General features: G+C 41.1%; 1 protein-coding gene across 1 annotated transcript; it reads right to left on the bottom strand.

Moving 5' to 3' along the window:
• Nucleotides 1-22,378, bottom strand: myg1 (myg1 exonuclease). Its single transcript, XM_046383273.1, has 7 exons — nucleotides 22,027-22,378; nucleotides 21,373-21,485; nucleotides 17,559-17,718; nucleotides 16,294-16,443; nucleotides 11,549-11,671; nucleotides 10,692-10,873; nucleotides 1-550 (listed from the first exon to the last, which is right to left on the bottom strand). Exons 1-7 carry the CDS (start codon nucleotides 22,300-22,302, stop codon nucleotides 361-363), a joined length of 1,194 nt encoding a protein of 397 aa, XP_046239229.1. The 5' UTR covers nucleotides 22,303-22,378; the 3' UTR covers nucleotides 1-360.
• Nucleotides 22,379-22,663: the final 285 nt, after the last annotated feature.

Below are 22,663 nucleotides of genomic sequence, written 5' to 3'. Positions count from 1 at the left end.
TGTGCAGACTCAGCAAAAATTTATTGATGGATTTAACCAAATGTTTACAATCTAAATATCTGCAATTTTTTATTACAAATGAAGAACCAAACTGACTGAAAATTTAGAACACAGAGCAGGAGAATGACATGAGCAAACCTTACAATTCAGAGAGAGTTCCTGTTGGAATATAGGTATTTGGGGAGGTGGGTCAAGGTTATTTGGCTTCCATTTCCATACCATTTCCACCCTGGCAAGGCAGAACAAAACAACATTAGCCCTGGCTGGGACAAACAAGCTAGCATACTAACAAGCTCTGCTATCCTCTCTAAAGACTGAACCCCAGAACAAAATGTGCTGTTGGCTGTCCTCTCTGGCTCTTCAGCTGCTTCCATTTGCAGGGGACTGGGCTGCGGCCTGCAGGGTCCTCCGGGCCATCTCCAGGGCTCCTTCCCGGTTCTTGTTCCCGCCAATAAAGCCTGAAGCGTGGACGAAGATGCAGCCTTTAATCCCGCTGAGCTCCGACAGTGCTTCGTCACGAACGCCGCGCCACTCTTCGAGCAGGGACAGCCTGGGACAGGAAGACAGAAGGGCAAGTTGGCTTAGAGATGGAGACTATGTAGTCAGCTGCTCACTTCCTGCTGACACGTTGCTTTTGAAAAACACACTGTGCTGTACAAGTGTGCACAGCCAGGAAAAACTGCAATTATAAAACCAGCCCTGGACTGATAAATAATGTGAACAAAATTCCAGTAATAGAAGAAAATAAAACTAAATGCAGCTGCAACATGTTTCTGACATTTTATTAATCAATTAAAAGAGAAAAACAATAGTAGAATAATAGATAACTAAAAATCTAAATAGAAAACTATGAATCACTAATCCCAAATGCAACAAAAACAACATTTTTAAAGACATTGTGAGATTATGATAATTCTCTTCTTTACTTCTTGGCACAAAGATGGCTCTTTTCAGATTTCATGACCGGAAAAACTCCTGCTGTCAAAGGTAAAGTGAAGTAACCCTCACACACAGCACCTCCACAATCAGCCCCAGCAAATAGACCAATACAAGGCAGCTTCATTTTTCTCCAGTAATGCGGAAAATCAGAGATTGCCACAGTAGTTGGGAGGCCATATGATGACAACCGATTCAAAAGGCAATCTTACGAAGTAGTTAAAAGATTGGCTCTGCAAGGGTTTACGAGCTGACCTCGACAAAGTGTCTCAGGATGAAGCGTTCAGAGGCTGAAAATTCATAAAAATGTAGAGCAGCTCACTTACCACCTGCTGCATGTAGTATACACCTCTGCACATCATTTAAATCACATCACCCTTTCTCCTCGCTGTTTGTGCATGTGTATGTGTTCATACCTTGATAGGTGTTATTATCTCTGTTATATTCCTCTCAAAGTAATGATATATTTAGCAATGTTTCATTCCGATTCTGATTTCATTCTGATTCATCCCTTCATCGCTCACCTCTCGCTCCTCCGCTGCTTCTGAAATAAACTTGAAATGCCTTAAAAACAGGCTAAATCTACACAAAAAAGAATGTCACACCAACCTCAGCCTTGTCTTCCTCTTTGTCATATGCTTGATGAATTATAGAATTCTAACTTGTCAGAAATAAAGTGACAAGGTTGTCAAACACAGCTGCAGTTTGAAATGAGTTAAGTGTCTTCCCTTGTTCTTCATTTTGAAGGGTTATTTAACCAGAGATTCTGCTTCCCTTTGAATATCTAATGCTATTCTGTAATATTTCCGTCAAACTTATAATAGCCAGACAATGAGGAGCTTCACTAGTGCAAGAGTGAACCATAATATCAAATAATTGACATGCATATGTGTACTGCAACCCGTAATTCTTCTCCAGGTCTGCTCTCCATGCCATTATGTCAGCTCCACACAGTTTTATTATTATTGTTGTTAAGACTGTCACTGGACAACATGGAGAGGAAAGCATGGCAAACCCCTAATCCCTCTTAAATGAATCAGCCAATCGATAGCTCCACAGTATGGCTGGAAAACGAGCTCAAGAGGAAAGGTCAACAGGGCTGGTAATGAGGGAAGGGGGGGGGGGGGGGGGGGGCTTGTTGTTATGACAGGCCAGGAAGCCCTGATTCTCCAAATTATCTGTCTAAAAATAAGCAGACAATTAGCAAATTAAGTTCTCACTCGCCCCCAAGATCTTTATATACCATAATGAGACAGATACTGGGAATTAGTGCTTCATTAGGAGAAAAAATGTTACTCAAGATTAGATATGTTGGAGATAACGGGTCATTAAAACATAAAATATCCACCACATTGCTTTGGAACTGTGCAGAGTTTCAACCTTCTGCTCAGTCTTCCTCTCCAAAATGATAAGACACACATGTGTACATGCAGAGGAGTTCAATCCTCCTGCAGCTTGCCGACTCATAATTCATTCATCTCTGCGCTTGAGCTTTTACACACTTGACACATTTTTTCTTATCTTTTCAATGTGGGCCATACTGGTGATCTAGACAAGCGATATTACCAGAGGGCCTATTTGAAGGGAAATTACATGAGTTATTTCAATGTGACTATAATGCTCATATTTCCAGGCCAAAGAAGATGATTTTTTATCCACCTTTAATTTACGATGTCACATTGATTAACTCTGAAATAATTAATTTAATTGACTGGTTAGTTAAGAAATACATAATTAGAAACCATTTTCAACAAATCATTTTCAACATTTTTCTGAGAACAAAGTATGTCAAAATATATTCAAGCTCCAGCTTCTCATGAACTAAAAATTTGCTGCTCTTTCACTTGTGACAGTTAATTGAATATCTTTAGCTTTTGGCCTGTATGTCAGACATGAGGAATGACCAGAAGATGTCACCTAGTGCTGTTGGAAGTTGTGATGGGCATTTTTCAGTATTTTCTGACCTTTTACTGATCAAATTATTCTTTGAAAAATAAAAATCATCAATTGTGACTGTAACACAAAGGCACAGGAGATAACAATGACAGCAGCCAGTGTGTTGTTTTCTAGTAAAACAGGTTTATGTTCTGGTTCAGCTCATATTGTAGTCAACCTTCTGCATTATCCTACACAGTACATCTCCAAGGAAGAACTGCTTCCGCTCCTCTTCTTCCCAGCTCACATTTCCTTAGCGATGTGATCCTGATAAAAATAGACCTGTTTCCCCAAAGGTGCAGTAGCAGGGACACAGGTGATAACAACAACCCTTTCGCAGAGTCTGCACATGCCCACTGGGAGGAAGCAGGCCACCCAGAGCTAAGAGCCATCTGTAGCTATGTTTTTTTTTTTATCCACCTCACAGGCCATTGTTGTCATGCAGCTTCACAACAACTGTCATGTGTGCATTAAATTAAATCTCCAAAGTGCTCTATGACCACAAATCAGGTGTCTGCGTTTTAGCTGAAAGCCTCTGATGAGATTTTGCAGTGGAGAGGAACAAGTCTAGAGAAAGGATAAGGTGGAATGTGTGAAAGGTGAGACAGCAAGATAGGAGGAGGGTGGATGATGGGAAGATGATGGGAGGGTAGGGCTAATGGGGAAGACAGTGAGAAGGATAGGAAAAAAGGTGATGAAATGGAAACTGATAATAGGACAGAGACAGAAATACTGCACGAGAGAGAGAGAGATTGCGAGAGAGAGAATGAGAGGACCTAATAGAAAGAGGTAACAATAGAAGACATGTAACCGAGCAGCCACTAGTCAGATCAGGACTGAATCGAAAAGCCATTTCTCTTTTTTCCCTCGTCTTTGGGCAACCCAGTATAACAATAATGAGACATGTCAAACCAAGATAACAGCATAATGACTCATGCTGTCAAGGCTAACAAGACGTTTTAAGGGTGGACAGGTGCACTAGTTGCAATGAGGCCTCAAGCCATGAAGTATATCCAAGATATCACATTTGTGAAGTAACTTGGATTTATAGACCAAATCACTATTTATCTAAGAGAGCTCTACAATCTGTACAATATATGGCACTTTCAATCTTTAGACCAGGCAGAAGTAGCCATAGTATAATCAACATGTGGAGAATAAGAGTTATAATCACTACATTTTCATAAGATCAAAACACGCCTTAGAGCTATTTATGGACAGCCATTCAATGTATTACCTCCCTACAATTTTCATTGTTAGTGGCTGTGTCCGCCACAGTAAAAAACAGGAAACATGACTGTAACTCAGTGTTAGGGTTTTTAATGTTATCTCATTGATATCAGCTTCAGTCTTTACTGTTGACTGTCCTAATTCTATATTAAAGTTGTTCCAGGTTACTGCCAACGCAAACTAAACAATTCCAACCGTTGCTATGTCTCAAAAACATATTCAACTGGCGAAACACAAGGCCGCTTTTATTTTGAAGCAGTCACTAACACAGTGACAAATGGAATGTGTTTGTCACTGAGGTCATTATTACACAAAGTACATTTACTTATGGTTAGGTAAGCTCAGTCTTCGTGGATTAAAAAAAGTGTCAGATTCATATCACTTATATTTCAACACTTCAAACAAATAAATGCCTTAAATCCATGGGGTGGAAACTACATAGAACATGTTCTACGGTACCAAAAAATATCTGCATTCAACATGAAGGAAAATTGCTCCCTAAAATCATCAAGATGGGGGGTTGGGATAAACAGACAAAACAGAAGTCACAATAATAATTAGTTGCTCAAATGATGATTTGTGCTCCAGGGAAAATAACTAATAAGATAGCTAATAAGAATGGAGAAGTCAGACAATAGGGTGGCATTTAATTTCATATGATAGACAATTTATCATTTGCTACAGAGCTGAATGACCCTGAACTGCTGCTGAACATATTATGTACAAAGATTTGCAGAATTCTTTATAATCTAGTAATTTGAGTGAGTGGAGTGAGAGAAAAGTGTGACGTCCACAAGACCAAAGATAGAGGTAAAATAAAATGTATTTCAGTTTTCTATGATTCATCCTGCTACGACACAAACACACACAAAACTTAGATGATTCACAAGCAAATAATTTTCACAGAGCTACAATTTGCAGCCTCAGGTGTAGCAATAGATGTGACTGCATTTTAATCAGATTGAAATCCATTACTGAATCTGCTTATCTTTAGAATGCCGTCAAATGTTATACGATTTTCCCATTTTGAAGTAACTAAAGGCTCAAATAACTACAACTCCAAAATGTCTAACCACTTTGACTAGCTGAGAGGGCAGAAGCAGTGCAGTTACAAGTTTTGGTTTTACTGGCAGCCTAATTCATGGTCATAACCTGAACATGTGATTTGCACTGTAATATAATGTTCATTTAAAGCATCTAAAAGATGAGTCACTGCTCTAATGGTCCCTTCTGACCTACAAGTCACTGAACTCGTGCTCATGGCGCTGTGCGATGGTGCATCTTGTCACTCACAATCTTTTGCTAAATAAACACACCAGCTGCATGGAGCACATTAACCAGAAAACGTCTAAAATTTCCATTTCCGCCAGTACCAAATTACAGCTAATTAGCTACAGCTGATCTAATGTGATGTCTGTTATCTAAACCAGCAACAACCAGATAACACTGAGAAGGCTACTACCTATATACTCTGTATTGCTCTTTACTAAAAATATGAGATTCATTAGAGTCACAGCACTTAACGAATGTGGGTACTGTGCCGACTGGAACCACAATATGGAGCTGCAACATGGCTGCTGAAGAGATGTTCTGTTCCAAATGTAAAATGAGGATTCAGTCAGTATCTGGTGAAAGATGAAACTGAAAATGTGTTGTGCATGAAAAGCCTGGAGCACATTTCCTTGGCCATACATTCATGATGTGTGCTGTACTGTGGGATTTAGGGCACCAGTCAAACAACACACCAACTACAGGACTCCAGTGGGAATGCTGATGGCGTTTTGAGAGCAGCATTGCAGGTCGGAGAGCGAGAGGCTCCTCAGGTAAACGATTTCACTAGAGGCAACAAACACAAACTCGAGAGGTGTTAATCATCTGACAAATTTACACAGAGGCTCTTCGTCTTGTTATCACTGTCATTATGTGGAGAGACAAGACAAGGATACCAACGTGATTTAATGAGCACAGATGAGGCATCTTTAAATCTCAGGCTTGAGAGACCTCATTATTACTAAAAGAAGGAAAAGGCTCGACAAAACCAGCATTGCACATAATGATGCACAAGGCAAGGAAGGGCATGTGTTGCACAAACACAATTCAAAGTGATTTACACAAGGAAAGAATAAATCAGCATATCATGAAGTGAAGAAAAATACAAAGAATAAAAGTAGTACAGTTTCAGAAATAAATTGTCTGAAAATTTAAGAATAGTAACAGCAAACATAAAATTTAAACATTTAAAGTTGGTGCAAAACTCAGATATTCAGGAAATTATCTCCAAATATATTATGCGTAGAAACTAAATGCTACTCCACTGTTTTTTATAAGCAGATCAGTCTGTATTGACAAGATATCCAGACACACCTCTTTATGGGGCTGTTTTTCAGGGGTTCACTGGAAGTGAGGGGTACACCCCTAAATCTGAATGCTTACCAAGCATACCAAGACATTTTGGACAATGCTACAACTTTGTGGCAACAGTTTGTGGAAGGCCCTTTTCAAAAAAAGATCCATAAAGACATGATTGGATGAGTTTGGTGTGGAAGGACTTGACTGACCCTCAGAGAGCCCTGAACTCAAACCCATCCAACACCTTAGGGATCAACTGGAATGGATGCTCTACTGCATGTCATTAAGTTCCCTGCTGGTGTAATGGTCAGGTGACCTAATACTTCTACCCATAATGTAAGACTTCTGAAGAATTGCGGCACAGAAGCAGACTGACTGTCTGTTATCAATTTAGGGCTTTATAAACAAGTAACAGTTATTTGGTACTTTGACAAGTATGTAGACTGTGCAGAGGTCTGAGAACCAAAGTTGTGCATCCCAATTTCTTAGTTTTTTCGTGAGAACTTGACCAATAGTGTTCTGAATGAGTCATGGCTGCCCAATAAAATATACAATGCTCACAACAAATGCATGGACAGGCTTTTTAGCCATGGTAGAGGTAGAGCTGTTGCTAAAGGGATGGTAATGTCAGATTGTTGGTGAGCTTTCTTGGGTTTGCCTAATGGGGTAGATTTAATGATAAAATAACAAATGGGACATACAGATTCACAGCTGGTCATGCATATCTTAGCCACTACCAAAACAACACTGAGGTCCCTTACTCGCCAAAGCATAAACCAGAGATACACCCGAAAAGAAATATGAAAAAGAAACATGCCCAAACATATAGGAAACTCAACATGACAAACAACAAAACATGACAAACTCCAGAAGACTCATTGTTACTCCAGAGGTTGGAGGGCCTGAGGGGTTTGCGGTTTCCAGAGAGAGGAGTGTCAAAACAATATGTGGGGGCCAGAGAAGGTGGAAAATATCTTTGTCATAATACAGTTTCTGTCTCTCAGCAGACTTGAGCCTAGTGACTGACTCAGTGACAGCCTCATGACCATAGACAAAACACCAGAGATCCAGCAATCTCAGAGTCCAACACACAGGTGGGCACAAGTACATTAGCTGAAACCAATGCCTCAAGTCCTTCATAATCCCCAACAGAGGCTCTGAATCACTTCTGCTTATTCTTATTGCTGTTCCTGCAGGGCATATAGGTTAACAAACTTAGTAAAGTAGTCTTCCACCACCAAAATACACCCGATGTCCTGCAATGTCACACGCGGCTCCAGAACATCTGCAGCCACCCTCTGCAGTCCAACCTGGGACAACCGCACAGTACACCTCAGCTTGGGAATCAGGGACCTGCAAGTCTGGCAGGTTCTACACTATCCAACCCACAGTCTAGGCTGCTGAAGAAGCTCAGGCAAGGATCACCCCTTGAAGCAGAAATTGCTCATGATCATGAGAACGACCCTAGTGTCCATCACAGGACCCTCTCGTCTGGAACCCCATCTCAGCATAGGTGCACCTACAGCGTACCAATAGGAAGAGTGGAACCCACACTCTCCAGCATAACAGGCCCCTAGTCTCTGGTTCTTATAGGTTTCTTTAATCTCATCCTCATAAAGCACATCTCCTCTTTCAATTTATCAACAGCTCTCTGTAAGATATCTGTAACGGACAAAGAATGCACAGAAGAAGCCCCCTGTGACCAGATGAGTGCCTAGATAGGTACTCACACACTCTCTCTGCAGAGCCTCCCTGATATTTTCACACTGCTCCGCGACAGCCAACGCCTCCTCCAGGGCATTTTGCCTTCAGGGTCAGATCCAGGCCAGCAAGGAAGCAACAAAACACTCTCTCTGCGCAACAGTCCCAGAGTCTGGGAATGCCTCCATGAACAGCTGATTCACATCAGCGTAATACGCCACCAAGATCCATTAGCATGTATGTGAGTTGAAAGGATGGCGCTGAAACATTCTGTGAACCATCTCCGTCCAAACACTGCTTCCAGTTTCTCTTTAAGAGCAGTACAGTCTAATTATTAATGTACCAGAAAGGCTGTCCCACAGCAGAAAAGCTGACTTGCTCAAGAGATTAGGGAGAAACCTCACCAGGTCACTATTGTAGTCTTCATCGCCTGCCACTCTGGGTCTGACGGCAATCTCCACCTTTCTCATCCAGCCAAGAAAATACTGGCTTTCGTCACATCCTGCCAGCGAGCTTTGACAGGTAAGGTGAATAAAACTGATCATCTCATAACAAAGCAACGTTTTGCTGGGAAACCTTGGGTCCTGTCATTCATGTCAATGACCCCTAACTCCCCAGGACAATGCACCCTCACCCACACAATAAAAAACATTCAAGAACAACAAGACCCTGGGTGGCACCAAAGAAAGAGCTCTCCCCCTTGGCCCTAACCCTTCAAGTCCCAAGTCCCTCAAGATGACAGATTCTAATGCAGCTTTTTTCATGGGAACACAGTCCAGGACCTTTTCCACTACTAGGTTTCCCCAGCGGTAGCCTTAATGATTGCAGGTCTTATTTATACAGCAGGGTGCTGCTTTGTAAAGCAAGGAGCCAGTGAAAGGTGATACATTTCCTTGAGAAAAATAAAAATAAAATCTCAATCTGTTCAAGCATTCACAGGATTCTCTGGAACAAATCAAGTCAGTGGAGGTCCCACCTTGCCACACACAGAACCTGAAGGACCTGCCATCAATGTCCTGGTGTCACAGCAGGATACCCCCAGATGCCTTATGTCCATGCCTTGAGAGGTTGGAGCTACCTTAGCGGCTTGAAAGGAACATACAACACACAATTTTAGGTTTTTGGATTTACTTTTGTGCCTGATCAGTATAAATCACCATGCTGAATTTAAAAGGGCCCTTGTCTCTGCACCACAGCACAAATCACAACTGCGTGACAAACACACTAACAGTGGCCCACTGAAACAAAACAAAGCTGCCAACAATGTAGCTAAGTGTAACCAAGTGGATTTGCCTAACAAGGTAGATTTAACGATAAATTAATAAACAACTATTAGAATGACCAGGAACAGCTTCCTTTTATTCCTCTTCTACATGTGTCAACACGACTCTGCCGACTGCCACTGCCTTTGAGCAGCTTTACTGCAATTCTCAGGGGACAAACCATTTCGCATATACAAAGACATAAACACAGGAGAATCTGTTACATTAGTCTTTAGTTCTAAGCATTTTGGTTACAAGGGGGAAGGCATCACCCATTACCTCCCTCAAATTGTCTACTGGGTGCAGGAGTAAGTTTGTCTCAATTGGCTGTTAAATTTTTTTTTTAACTACATCAAATTTGCTGAATTTGTTTTCAGTTGTCAGAGAAACTGATGAATGAAAGATGAACATTGATCATCTGACAATTCTTCCCATGCAACAGAAAAGATTTTTCTTTAACACAGCACATTGAACCGCAGATTTGTCCAGTGTTATTATCTAAAGATCAAATGGGACTGTAAACAGTCAATAATGCAAATAACTTCTCAGAGGCCTAAATCATTGATTCATTCATATTACGTGACAGCTGTGTGTATACATTGCTGCTTATACAACAGAACAATCTAAACTTAATCAAAATTCAACCTCATAAAAATCCTGGAGTACGTTTAAGTTAGAAGCAAACTAGCAAACCAGCGTGTACTGTCTGCCAAATTTGCTACATTTGGGAAAGGAAAATAAAAACGAGAGTGAGTTAGAGTGGTAGGCATGGAGAAAGGGCTCAGGTGTCTCTGTTGAGATTCTGGGAGTGTTTACATCCTTTCAACTCCTCAGAGAGGAATGTGAGAACAACAAAAGATAATCCTCGTCCTGAAAACAAATATTTCCATCCAAACAGGAGTTATTCTCTCACTGGATGACACATCAACCCTCTGCGAGTAGCTGTCAAATGGTCCAGTAAGCATGAAAGTTGTAGCATACACCATGATTCATCTTTGTCACCAGAATGCAACTCAATTCAGCATGTGTGGGACACTCCAGATCTGTGCCTGTCACTGTGTTTTCCTCAAATGTTTAAAAAAAAAAATCCGGTGGGAGGATTTTGTGTGTGTGAGTGAGCGTCGCCACATCTCAGCACGTTCTATATGTTAGATTTATGCTAAGGTAACTCATGCAAGAGTCTCCCTCCACATATGGAATCACAAGCTGTACCCCCATGAAGCAGAAATGGCATTTAAATAACCTTTAATAAAATGTAACTAAAAATAGAAGTCACACCTGTTCTGGAAGGTGTTGAGCCCAGCGGGGACACACTGGACCCTCCATTGTCCATTCTGGTCAGGGTAAAGGACAAACTTGATAGGCGTCTCCACCTGAAGCTCGATCTCCAGGGCAAACAGATGCTCCTTCCATGGACACCCACCCTGGGAGAACATCACCACCTCCCCACTGGGATCTACCTGGAAATGTGAAGAGAACCAGAAAATCATGTGTTACTAATGTGCAAGGTAAACGGCAGACACAAAGAATGGGGACCTTCAGAAACAACAGCAGTTTTCTGTGTAATTTAGGATTTCTTTGAAAATAAAGACAAAGAGAAAGAATAGTCTAACAATGGCTTGATTTTTTTACAGCTTCATAATCAAGCTTCTCAACATGAGAACAGTCAATTTTTGGCATTATAAAAAGAAACAATATACGACTGAAATGAAAATTTGAACCGAAAGAATAAACACTGGCATTGAAAAACCTGTACTGCAAAAACGGAAAAGATTAAAAATGTTCAACTGGGGGGAAAAAAAAACATGGGACCATCAAAAATGAAAATCATGCAGCACCTGAGATAGAAGAAATTAGGCATGAAGAAAACCCAGAGTTCTTCTTTAAGTTGTTTTTGGGGGTGGCAGTGAGAGTGATGCATATGTATTGTTTTTTTTCCCCAGTGGAACAGTTTTTGATTAAGTTTTTGTTGAAATAACTGTTTCATTGGCAATACAAAATTTTTTTCAACAACGATACAAGTTTTTCAATGTTAAATTTTTTCTTCCAAGGCCTGGCTCCATACTAAACTACAATTTCACCATTTCTGCCAATCCACTGAGAGCAACAGAGAGACACTGGGTAAGGGTTTGTACCTGATGCCTCCCCTTAACAGCTTCTTCCACCACTGCACGAGCTGGCAACCAGGATGACTGGCAGAACTCCAGCCGGTCCAGGAACTCCTGCCCAACCATCTTCATAGCTTTTTTGAAACCCTCCTATAAAATAATGTGTACATACAGTATACATGCTACTGTTAAATACAGTGTAAGAATGCGAGTGAAATACTGCGTCATATTGGTCAGTCAGAAATATTGTTTTTGACAACTAATTTTAGATGTCATTTGGTGAGAGAAATCCTCATGAACTCAAAATTGAGTTCATGATCATGCAAGTCACTGCTGCACCACCTCTGGATTCCAACACTGATGCCTAAAACAATAAGTGAAACTGTGTGTTGAATAAAGCTGAACAAATCCCAGTCTGACCTCACACTCTCTCTCCAAGTCTTGTGAGCAGAAACTCAAGAAAGAGCTACAGACACAGATACAGGCACAAAGACATGATATCACAAACACTTGTACATGCTGTTTGTCAGGCGGAAGTCAGATCTGTGTGCATCTGACTGAGGGCGCTGTGGTGTCGCTGAATTTTAACAGTTGTGGATGGAGGAGATGAAAAACCATTAGTTTTTTCAATTATCACTAACAGGCACTGCTGCGAGCTCACCAGGTCAGTCTACCATCAAGTTGCCTGCCAAACACTTTTTAATACAAATCTTTCACACTTTCTGATATCTAGAGCTGTCTTGCCTCACAGAGTGAGTTAGTGGGGAAAATTGGATGAAAGTGCGAGGACAAGGAATATTGACGTGATCATGTGAATTGAAATGTGAAAAAACAAATTGCTACTCCTCGGAGATGGGGAAAAAAAACTTGCAGAAAAAAAGTTTGCAGAAAACAAGTGCAGTTTCCCTACAGCGAGGACCCTTCCCCTCGCTGCATAGGTACGTTGTGACATTGAGAGACAGAATATCACAAAAAAAAATCCAGAATAACAACATCATAAACATTTTATTAATTTATTATCAAATTTTTGCATGAAATAAATATTTGATCCCTGGACAATAGGACATAATACTTGGTGGAGAAACCTTTGTTGGCAAGCACATAGCTCAGACATTTGTTGCAGTTTGCACCAGGTTTGCACAGATCTTGGGAGGGATTTTGGTCCACTCCTCTTAGCAGATCCTCTCCAGATCCTTAAGGTTCTGAGGATGTCGCTTGGCAACTTGAAGTTTCAGCTCCCTCCACAGATTTTCAATGGGTTGAGGTCTGGAGACTGGCTAGGCCACTCCAGGACCTTAATATGCTTCTTTTTGAGCCACTTCTTTGTTGCCTTGGCCATATGTTTTGGGTCATTGTCATGCTGGAAGACCCATCCATGACCCATTTTCAGTGTTCTCAATGAGGGAAAGAGGTTGTCGCCCAACATGTTCCAGAACATGGCCCCATTCATCCTCCCTTTGATACAGTGAAGTCGTCCTGTCCCCTTAGCTGACAAACATTCCCAAAGCATCTTCCTCCAAACACAGTGAACTTGATGCCAAATACCTCGATTTAGGTCTCATCTGACCACAACACCTTCTCACAAGCCTCCTCTGGATCGTCCAGGTGTTCTTTGGCAAACTTCAGACAGGCCTGTACATGTGCCTTTATCAGCAGAGGAACCTTGCGCACGCAGCAGGATTTTAATCCTTCGCGGTGTAGTGTGTTACTGATGGTTCTCTTTGTGACTGTGGTCCCAACTGCCTTCAGGTCATTAACAAGCTCCTCCTGTGTAGTACTGGGCTGACCTCCTTTTCTCATGACCATTGATATCCCATGAGGCAAGATCTTGCATGGAGCCCCAGACCGAAGGAGATTGGCAGCGACTTTGTCCCTGATGTCCTTAGACAGCTTCTTTGTCTTGGCCATGGTGGAAACGTTGATTGTGATTGATTGCATGGACATGTGTCTTTTATACAGCTACATAACGATGTAAATTGACACAGGTGTTTTGGGTAATGAGTTGAGATTAGGAGTGGTTCTTAATAGAAAAGTAACTGGTCTGTGGGAGCCAGAATTATTATTGGTTGGTAGGGGATCAAATATTTATTTCATGCAAAAATATGATAATAAATTAATAACAATTATATGATGTTGTTATTCCGGATTTTTATGTGATATTCTGCCTCTCAATGTTAAAATGTATCTATGATTTTATATATATATAGATAGATATATACAGTGGCTTGCGAAACTATTTGGCCCCCTTGAACTTTGTGACCTTTTTCCACATTTCAGGCTTCAAACATAAAGATATAAAACTGTAATTTCTTGTGAAGAATCAACAACAAGTGGGACACAATCATGAAGTGGAACACACTTTATTGGATATTTTAAACTTTTTTAACAAATAAAAAAACGAAAAATTGGGCGTGCAAAATTATTCAGCCCCTTTACTTTCAGTGCAGCAAACTCTGTCCAGAAGTTCAGTGAGGATCTCTGAATGATTCAATGTTGACCTAAATGACTAACGATGATAAATGGAATCCACCTGTGTGTAATCAAGTCTCTGTATAAATGCACCTGCACTGTGATAGTCTCAGAGGTCTGTTTAAAGCGCAGAGAGCATCATGAAGAACAAGGAACACACCAGGCAGGTCCGAGATACTGTTGTGGAGAAGTTTAAAGCTGGATTTGGATACAAAAAGATTTCCCAAGCTTTAAACATCCCAAGGAGCACTGTGCAAGCAATAATATTGAAATGGAAGGAGTATCAGACCACTGCAAATCTACCAAGATCTGGCCGTCCCCCTAAACTTTCAGCTCATACAAGGAGAAGACTGATCAGAGATGCAGCCAAGAGGCCCATGATCACTCTGGATGAACTGCAGAGGTCTACAGCTGAGGTGGGAGAATCTGTCCATAGGACAACAATCAGTCGTATACTGCACAAATCTGGCCTTTATGGAAGAGTGGCAAGAAGGAAGCCATTTCTTAAAGATATCCATAAAAAGTGTCGTTTAAAGTTTGCCACAAGCCACCTGGGAGACACACCAAACATGTGGAAGAAGGTGCTCTGGTCAGATGAGACCAAAATCGAACTTTTTGGCAACAATGCAAGACGTTATGTTTGGTGTAAAAGCAGCACAGCTCATCACCCTCAACACACCATCCCCACTGTCAAACATGGTGGTGGCAGCATCATGGTTTGGGCCTGCTTTTCTTCAGCAGGGACAGGGAAGATGGTTAAAATTGATGGGAAGATGGATGGAGCCAAATACAGGACCATTCTGGAAGAAAACCTGATGGAGTCCGCAAAAGACCTGAGACTGGGACGGAGATTTGTCTTCCAACAAGACAATGATCCAAAACATAAAGCAAAAGCTACAATGGAATGGTTCACCAAAAAACATATCAAGGTGTTAGAATGGCCAAGTCAAAGTCCAGACCTCAATCCAATTGAGAATCTGTGGAAAGAACTGAAAACTGCTGTTCACAAACGCTCTCCATCCAACCTCACTGAGCTCGAGCTGTTTTGCAAGGAGGAATGGGCAAAAATATCAGTTTCTCGATGTGCAAAACTGATAGAGACATACCCCAAGCGACTTGCAGCTGTAATCGCAGCAAAAGGTGGCGCTACAAAGTATTAACTCAATGGGGCTGAATGATTTTGCACACCCAATTTTTCATTTTTTATTTGTTAAAAAATTTAAAATTATCCAATAAATTTTGTTCCACTTCATGATTGTGTCCCACTTGTTGTTGTTTCTTCACAAAAAATTACAGTTTTATATCTTTATGTTTGAAGCCTGAAATGTGTCAAAAGGTCACAAAGTTCAAGGGGGCCAAATAGTTTCGCAAGCCACTGTATAGACCACAACAAATAAATCAACATTCTGAAACGTTATGTTAAATAAATGTTAAATGTTACTTTTAATCCGATCAGAGCAAACCGAAAAGAGAAGAAGACATATTCACTGTTTATGTGATGGGAAAATTTTCATTTCCACGCAATGATAAAACACGTTTTGTGTATCTACAGAGCAGTGTGACACACTAATGTGCAACCAAACAGGGTTCACTTGTCACACATATGGAGTTTCAGGATATCCTGATGTGTACTGTACATAGAAGCACCTGATTTATAGTTGTTGTTAAAGTTAAAGTTAAAGTTAAAGTGACATATCTTGTCATTGGAGGGAACTCACTCCAACGAAATTTGTTCTCTGCATTTAACCCACCCAAGTGACGTGCACACACACACAGCAAACCCGGGGCAGTGGGCGACCGCGTGCAGCGCCCGGGGAGCAGTGAGGGTTAGGTACCTTGCTCAAGGGTACCTCAGTCATGGACACCGGTACGGGGAATCGAACCAGCGATCCACCGGTTACGGGTCCGACACCCTAACCGCTGATCCACGACTGTTTGTGTGGCCACAAACACAAATGTTCTTCCATCTCCTTCTAATGAATTGTGTTGTTATTTAAATGTTGGGATGCTGCTGCACTTGACATAACTATTTCTTTTCTGTGTAAGTGAAGACATTCACTAGATGCCACTAAACCTAACCCCGTAATAGTAAAATCAAAACCCCGGCTGTGGAAATATCTGCAATTTGAGAGGTATTCGTGTTTTATTCATTGTGAAGTCACGTGGTCCTTAAAAAACTGAAAGACACAAATAATCTTATATCACAGACAAAGACACATACACAATCTCATCAGCCTGATACATCGTAAACGTGCAGCATCAGACCAACCCCTGTGGGTTTGCACTCACTCGCAGTCCCTCACCTCAGTATCCTGACTCTTGCTGTTCCAGCATGGGTTGAGGTAGCTGACACGTGCACTCAGCGTGGTGGTGACCGAGTAGCGGGCCTCCCCGTCACACTGTGAAATGCCGTTGTCTACAGCATCCACCTCCTCCACAAAGTTTTCGTACAACTGCAGGGAATCAGGGAATTGAGAGTCAGATGTGACAGGACAGGTTATGAATGTGTAACATCTCGGGAACCCGCTGCTTTATCATTGTACTCATTCAAGGAAGGGAAGTTAAGAAGAGATAAATGTCCTGTGAGTCAATTATCCTGATTGAAGTCCCTCTGGTCACAGTGTGTGGGCAGTTACTGAAGACCTCAGTGCACAGCTACAGTAGGTCATTAATGAAAATTCAAATTGCTGCTATTTTACAGTTCAATAGCAAAACTCTGAAAAGAGTTGGAGGAGGAACAGAGACGTGGAGACATATTTAGTCCTGAGAAGTCCACTCCTCAGTACTTTGAAAGGTCAGTCACCAAAGAGTTGACATTTTGCAAGCGCCTTAGAAGTGGAACTAAGTTTTGGGGCAAAAATAGAGGTCCGGTTCAGTTCCTCAGAACTGGCAGAGGACGAGACATGCAACATCTTTAAATAAAGTCATAAGTAAAAGGATTACTTGGGACTTTAAACAAACTCGCACATCAAAAGGCCAATGATAATATGAGTGAACAGAGCTAATATTAATGGTGACCTAAGATTTGGCTGGCTTAATGTGCCTGGACATCAAAACTGCGCAGAGTGCCAAGGCCTCCTGCTGGCCGGCTGTCTGAAATGCTTTAAATATAACTGCAGGGTCTTAGGTTTGAATGTAGCAAGAGGAACTTGGCCATATCCCTGTCTATCTCCTTTTAATTCTAACCGCACTCTACTGCCAACTGACTGATGAAGGCTGAATGTCATGAAATAAACCTGAACAAACACATTCATCATTCAGAGAACAACAGAGAACGACTGCAGTTTCTGTTTTTAAAGGAACCAACATGGAGTAAGTAAATCCATTGTAATTTCTTTTAGCAAAATAACCAACAAGCAACCTTTCCTTACATCTGAATAGTCTTTTCTGCTCTGTCTTCCAATTCCATGAAAAAAAAAAATCGATGGCGTTTCGACTCATTTCATTGACAGAGGAAATGTTTTTGATATGAGTGACGTGATAAAAACATCTGATTCCATCTTGCGCAGAAAACACAATGGTTTCTAATCCACTAGCCGGTATAAATCTGTTGTCTTTCCCCTCTCACCTTGTCATACAGCACCTCCAGCTGCCCGTCATCCTCCTTCAGCTGCGTCAGCTGGGCCAGCAGCTGACGACCAAAGTGTACGTAGACTAGGCCAGCTGAGCTGAGCTTGGTCACCCACCGCTTCTCTGGACACAGGCTGTGAAAGCTCTCTGAAAAGGTCCTGAGCAGAAGGAAGACTTTCTGTTAGCTGACTGCCCACAACCAGAAATGGCCTTTAAAATTCTTTTCACAGTGGGTGAAAAGGTCATCATATAGCTTACTGAGCTGTGCGCATGATGTTTTGATACTCATGCCTTCCATTTTATACACCCTTACTTGTGCCCAGAACAGCCCCTATGTATCAGGGTCTGTAACCGGCTAACACATGAGTGGCATTTTAGAATTAAACTAAAATAAGGCTGTAAATATCTTTTTTAATTGCAGAGTAAAATCCTCACATTGCCTGTTTTTGCTTGACAAAACCTATTGTCTGTCAACTGACTAATCGATCAATAAATTAATCGTTTCAACTCAGCCTAACTAACAAACAAAGAAACTAAAGATTTGTGAGGATATCAATGTAAACTGAATTTCTGTGAGTTACGGACTGTTGGTTGAACAAAGCAAGAAACCTGAAAATGTCACCTTGGGCTTTGGGAAGCTGTGTTTTTTCTATTTTTTCACTTTTAATTAATTACTTAAGAAATTTCTCATCAGATCAATCAACAACAAGAACTGAAACCAATCCCTACCTTAATAAATGTTGTAGTGACGTTAAAATACTGAGTATCTTTGTTTATATTTTTAAAAAAATCTAATTAAGTTGAGGCTGAAGTATTCAACTGTCAGAGCAGCATTCTTGCGTAGCAACAAGAGCCATGCAACACACAAAGTAAATGGGAATCAGCTTTTATCAATACCAAAGCTGAAAGACACACACTGTTCTATGGCCAGATGATATCCAGCACTCAATACAAAAGCAAAGGCTTGGGAGATGAAACATTAGTGTTCCGCTCATAAACACACCATTCACATTTTTCCTGCAACTGGCCTCTTCAATAAAATGTCTGCTGCATTCAGATGTATGCTGCACATGACTGGCTGCATATCAGATATCAATAAAAGAAACTTGCATCCATAAATATTCTCTTCAGTTTCAGAGAGTGAGTCTGCATTGACCGCAGAGAGAAAGCGTGCTCCAGCGTGTTAGTAAGCGTGAGCACATAAATAAAAGCCACCGGAGGTTTCTCCTCAGCCACGTGCTGAGATGGGTGGGCTCCAGCTTCCAGCCACTGCTGGTCATTTAATTCAGGCTTAATTAGGATGCTTGGGTTGCAGCACAGCGGAAAAAAGATCGTCAAATGAATGAGTGACATGCTGGAGAAGCAGGGGGTAATCACAGCCATTAAAAGGGCTAATTGGCCAAGCTGAGGCATTTCTATGCTGATTATCAGGAGATGGGAGTGAATGAGCGAGGAGAAAATTACACAGTGAAATGGAGAATGGCAGAGAAAGAAGTGCTTACCAAAAGAGAAGTCATCAAACTGTTTGTGTGAAATCAAAGATGGTTATATTCCCTAGCAAATTAGCATTTACCACACAGAACTAACTCAAGGTAAGTCAGTGAAGCAGAACATAAAATGAAGAGGGAACGAAAGTATTAGTATTTTGGCGCTCAATTATCTACACTGCTGGGCTCCACAATATATAATGGGACTTTTGGACAAGCACAAAACAAGCTAAGCTCTTAGGGCCTCGTCCTATGGCTTTTGAAGCGTACCTCAGACACATGTTAAGACTTGTGCTTTCAAGCTGGAGGTCTTTGGACTTTGTGGACTCTGAAAAAGCAGCTAAAATCCAGTCTGTTCAAACAGGATTTCAGGTAGCATGTGGTATTTTATGCTTTAACTTATCTTATGTATGATCTCTTTGCATATTTAATCTGCTGTTCATTGATTACTCTTCTTTATTTCTCTATGAAGCACTTTGTGACTACTGCCTATAACTTTATTGCTTTCTATCTAAGACGTGAAAAACTGTGCTTCATGAATCTTTACGCTGTACAAAGCATCAATATAAATTCAAAGGCTTTATAAAAATTATTTTATTGACCAGGAATTTCCCACCACTCCAAAGCCAGCACATGCTGGCTTTGCATTAGTTTAATGCAAAATTAAATGAATGACTTCTGGCCATGTTAAGGTGGTGGTGGCAGCTGTGTTCACGAATCCTTTGCTGGCCTGCAAATAACACACAGCAAGTGTAAGCAACTTAAACTATGTCCCAATAGGCTTTATCTGTGAGATGCAGACCACATTCATCACTGTGTCACTGATGCAAAAATATATTTGCTTGCTTTTATTTATTTGCCGAGTGGGAGCAGCGAGTGCATTTCTAGTGTGAACAACCACAAACATAATCCCCGCCAGATCTAATCTGTTGTGCTTTATTAACCCTCAGTCTGTGTTTAGAGAACATATCTCATGCTACTCTTACTGACATTTTCTCTTTAATTTTACTACCTCAAAGTTTTACAACTCTGCAGAGGTTTCTCACATCACAAGTTGTCTTAGAGTATTAAAAAAACACAACTGGAACTCTGCAAGGCTGCCCACTCGCCCCGCTCCTTTTTGCTTTGTCACTCGAACCGCTAGCCCAGACAATCAGATTAGACCCGCATATTTCACATTTCATACAAGGTACACAACATAAAATTTTGTTTTATGCGAACGATGTATTACCTTTTTTTTTTGTTTTGTTTTTACTAACATTTCTGAGTCTGTACCTCAAATACTAAAAGTTTAGTCTTTTTTCTGGTTATAAAATCAGACATCATCAGACATTAAAAGGTGGTCGGATTTCAAGATGTCGGCAGACTGAATTTCTTGTTCTGTATGAACCCTATGCCTCCACCACCCAAGTACTCTGATGAACTACAATCCCTGACCTCCAAGTTCATATCGATAAAAAGCTCGTATTCGCCTACGTACGTTACAGTGATCAAAACACTCCTGGCCTGGCAGATGGTAAAACCACACAGGATGACAGACATACTATTCGTTTAGACCAAACAATCAACAAGAAAGAGGCAAATAAGCATATCTCCTAAAATGTTAAACTACTCCTTTAACAGTTTCATTTCATGTTCTTATTTTACATCTTACTATAATGTATTTGTACTGCTGTCAAGTTCATCTGCACACTGTCACAGTTTTGAAAAAGTGCCATTGAAACGAGGACAAATTGTTCTTGTCAGCTGCCTCTCCAACTTCCTTGAGCACCCGAGCCCACTTACATTCATCTGCGCCATCACAACCATCTTTCCCCCATACGCACATGTGAGTGACAGCCGCATTCTCCTGGCCCCTGACAGTGTCGTGGCACTCTCTGCGCCTCGTGAACCAACAGCAGGGGGCCATTCAATTGAAGGAGCACTAATTATCACTAACCACCTGCCAGGAAGAGAGCCCTGGCATATCTTTACCACCGTGGTCATAAAAGCTACCGCTGATTATCATCAGGACATTAAGCTGACAAGACACCTGGAATAGGTTGATTACGCAATGTCATGATATTTTGAGTGAAAGCAAGAATTTAGGAAGGAGATTAAGTAGAAAAGATGATTCATGCAATTAGGGAGCTTCAGTGATATCAGAACAGGAGCCACAGAGAAATTTATTTTCTCTCTAGACAATGAAAATGTAATTGTGTTCTGGACACGAAGCACAAAACATCAGTATATTCTTCAGTGTTAGATCCAGCCAACTATCAAAGTTAAAAATAATAATAATAATAACAAACTTAATGCAGCATCTTATAAGTCACAAAGTCATACCTCTGATGATGGTCGTAACGATGCCTCTTTGGGTCAAACTCTCCTCCCACATCCACCACAACGTCACACTCGGCCAGCTGTGCGGGGTCCCTGGTCCGAATGATCTCGGCATCCTGTGCAATAAATAGATCGTTTTGCAGATCTGCAATCAAGCATCTGAAGAGGGTGCAACTCTGATGTTTAACTGTTACAGACACTGACTGTCAGTCGTTACAGACAACAAATGACTTACAGTGTCACTAAAACTCTTCAGGGAAGTGCAGGAACAACTTCAATTGGCAGCTCAAGTTTTACATTTATTTTCTGGATGACATGATACTGAAGATGTGGCATTTTCTCCTAAAATCTAAAATGTATGAATATCCTAGAATTATTACAGGTCTATAGTGTATGTCATGGCTCCTTTAGCTCCATCTATCTGTGCAGCAGCACCCCCTTTAGGAGTGTTAAAACGTGACAAGGAATCTCTGACAGAAGAATAAAGTTAAAAGAAAAATTAACGGTCAGAGCAAACTTAAAGAACACCTTTAAGACGCAGTTCTATCAAGAGGGTTTAATTTAAAGCAGCAACAACACAAAATGTAAACTTAAAGAGCCGTGCTTCTATGAACAAAATAGATACCCATTATGCCCATTACAGCGTGCTGAACCTACCTTGTACTCGGGTAGCTGACGAAGGAAGAAACAGGCCAAGACCTCGTCGCAATGAAAAGTTCCGTTGTGGGTTCCAATCTTTTTAACGGTCATGTTTTCAGTGCAGAGTCTCTTGGGCTGACTTGACATGTATCTCTGCTCTATGCGAGTAACGTCTACAAAAGGTGAACGGCAGCTAGCATGTGAATTTAACAGACGAAACCCACTTGCTGCTTTGCTTAAACTTGTCTGTGGTATGATCTTTGTTAAAAACGCTGCTGCACGTACCTGCCACATACATGTACAATTTCACACGAGACCGGAGATACTGCCCGCTCGTAGCGGAAAGATTTAACAGTCGGACCGGATATGGTGCGCCTCTTTTGTGAACCGGAGAAACTTATAATGGTGTATAAAGTCAGTGGTGGAAGGGGTTTATCAATACATATGATACTATTATATTATATTTAAATGTTATTTAAAAGTCTTTGTAATATTAATGATTTAATTTAAGTAAACTGGAGCACAAATGATATCTGTGAAAGAGGATGCATTTTTATTCTAACCGAAATTCTGTGACAGCAGGGGGCGCTGAAACCCTCACAGGAAGAGCTGTGGCTGTCAGTTCGCTTGTCATTTGTAGAGTACAGGTGGAATG

Source organism: Scatophagus argus, chromosome 3 (genome assembly GCF_020382885.2).
Source record: "Scatophagus argus isolate fScaArg1 chromosome 3, fScaArg1.pri, whole genome shotgun sequence".
NCBI classification, from domain to species: Eukaryota; Metazoa; Chordata; class Actinopteri; family Scatophagidae; genus Scatophagus; species Scatophagus argus.
This window is presented reverse-complemented; position numbering and strand designations above follow the sequence as displayed.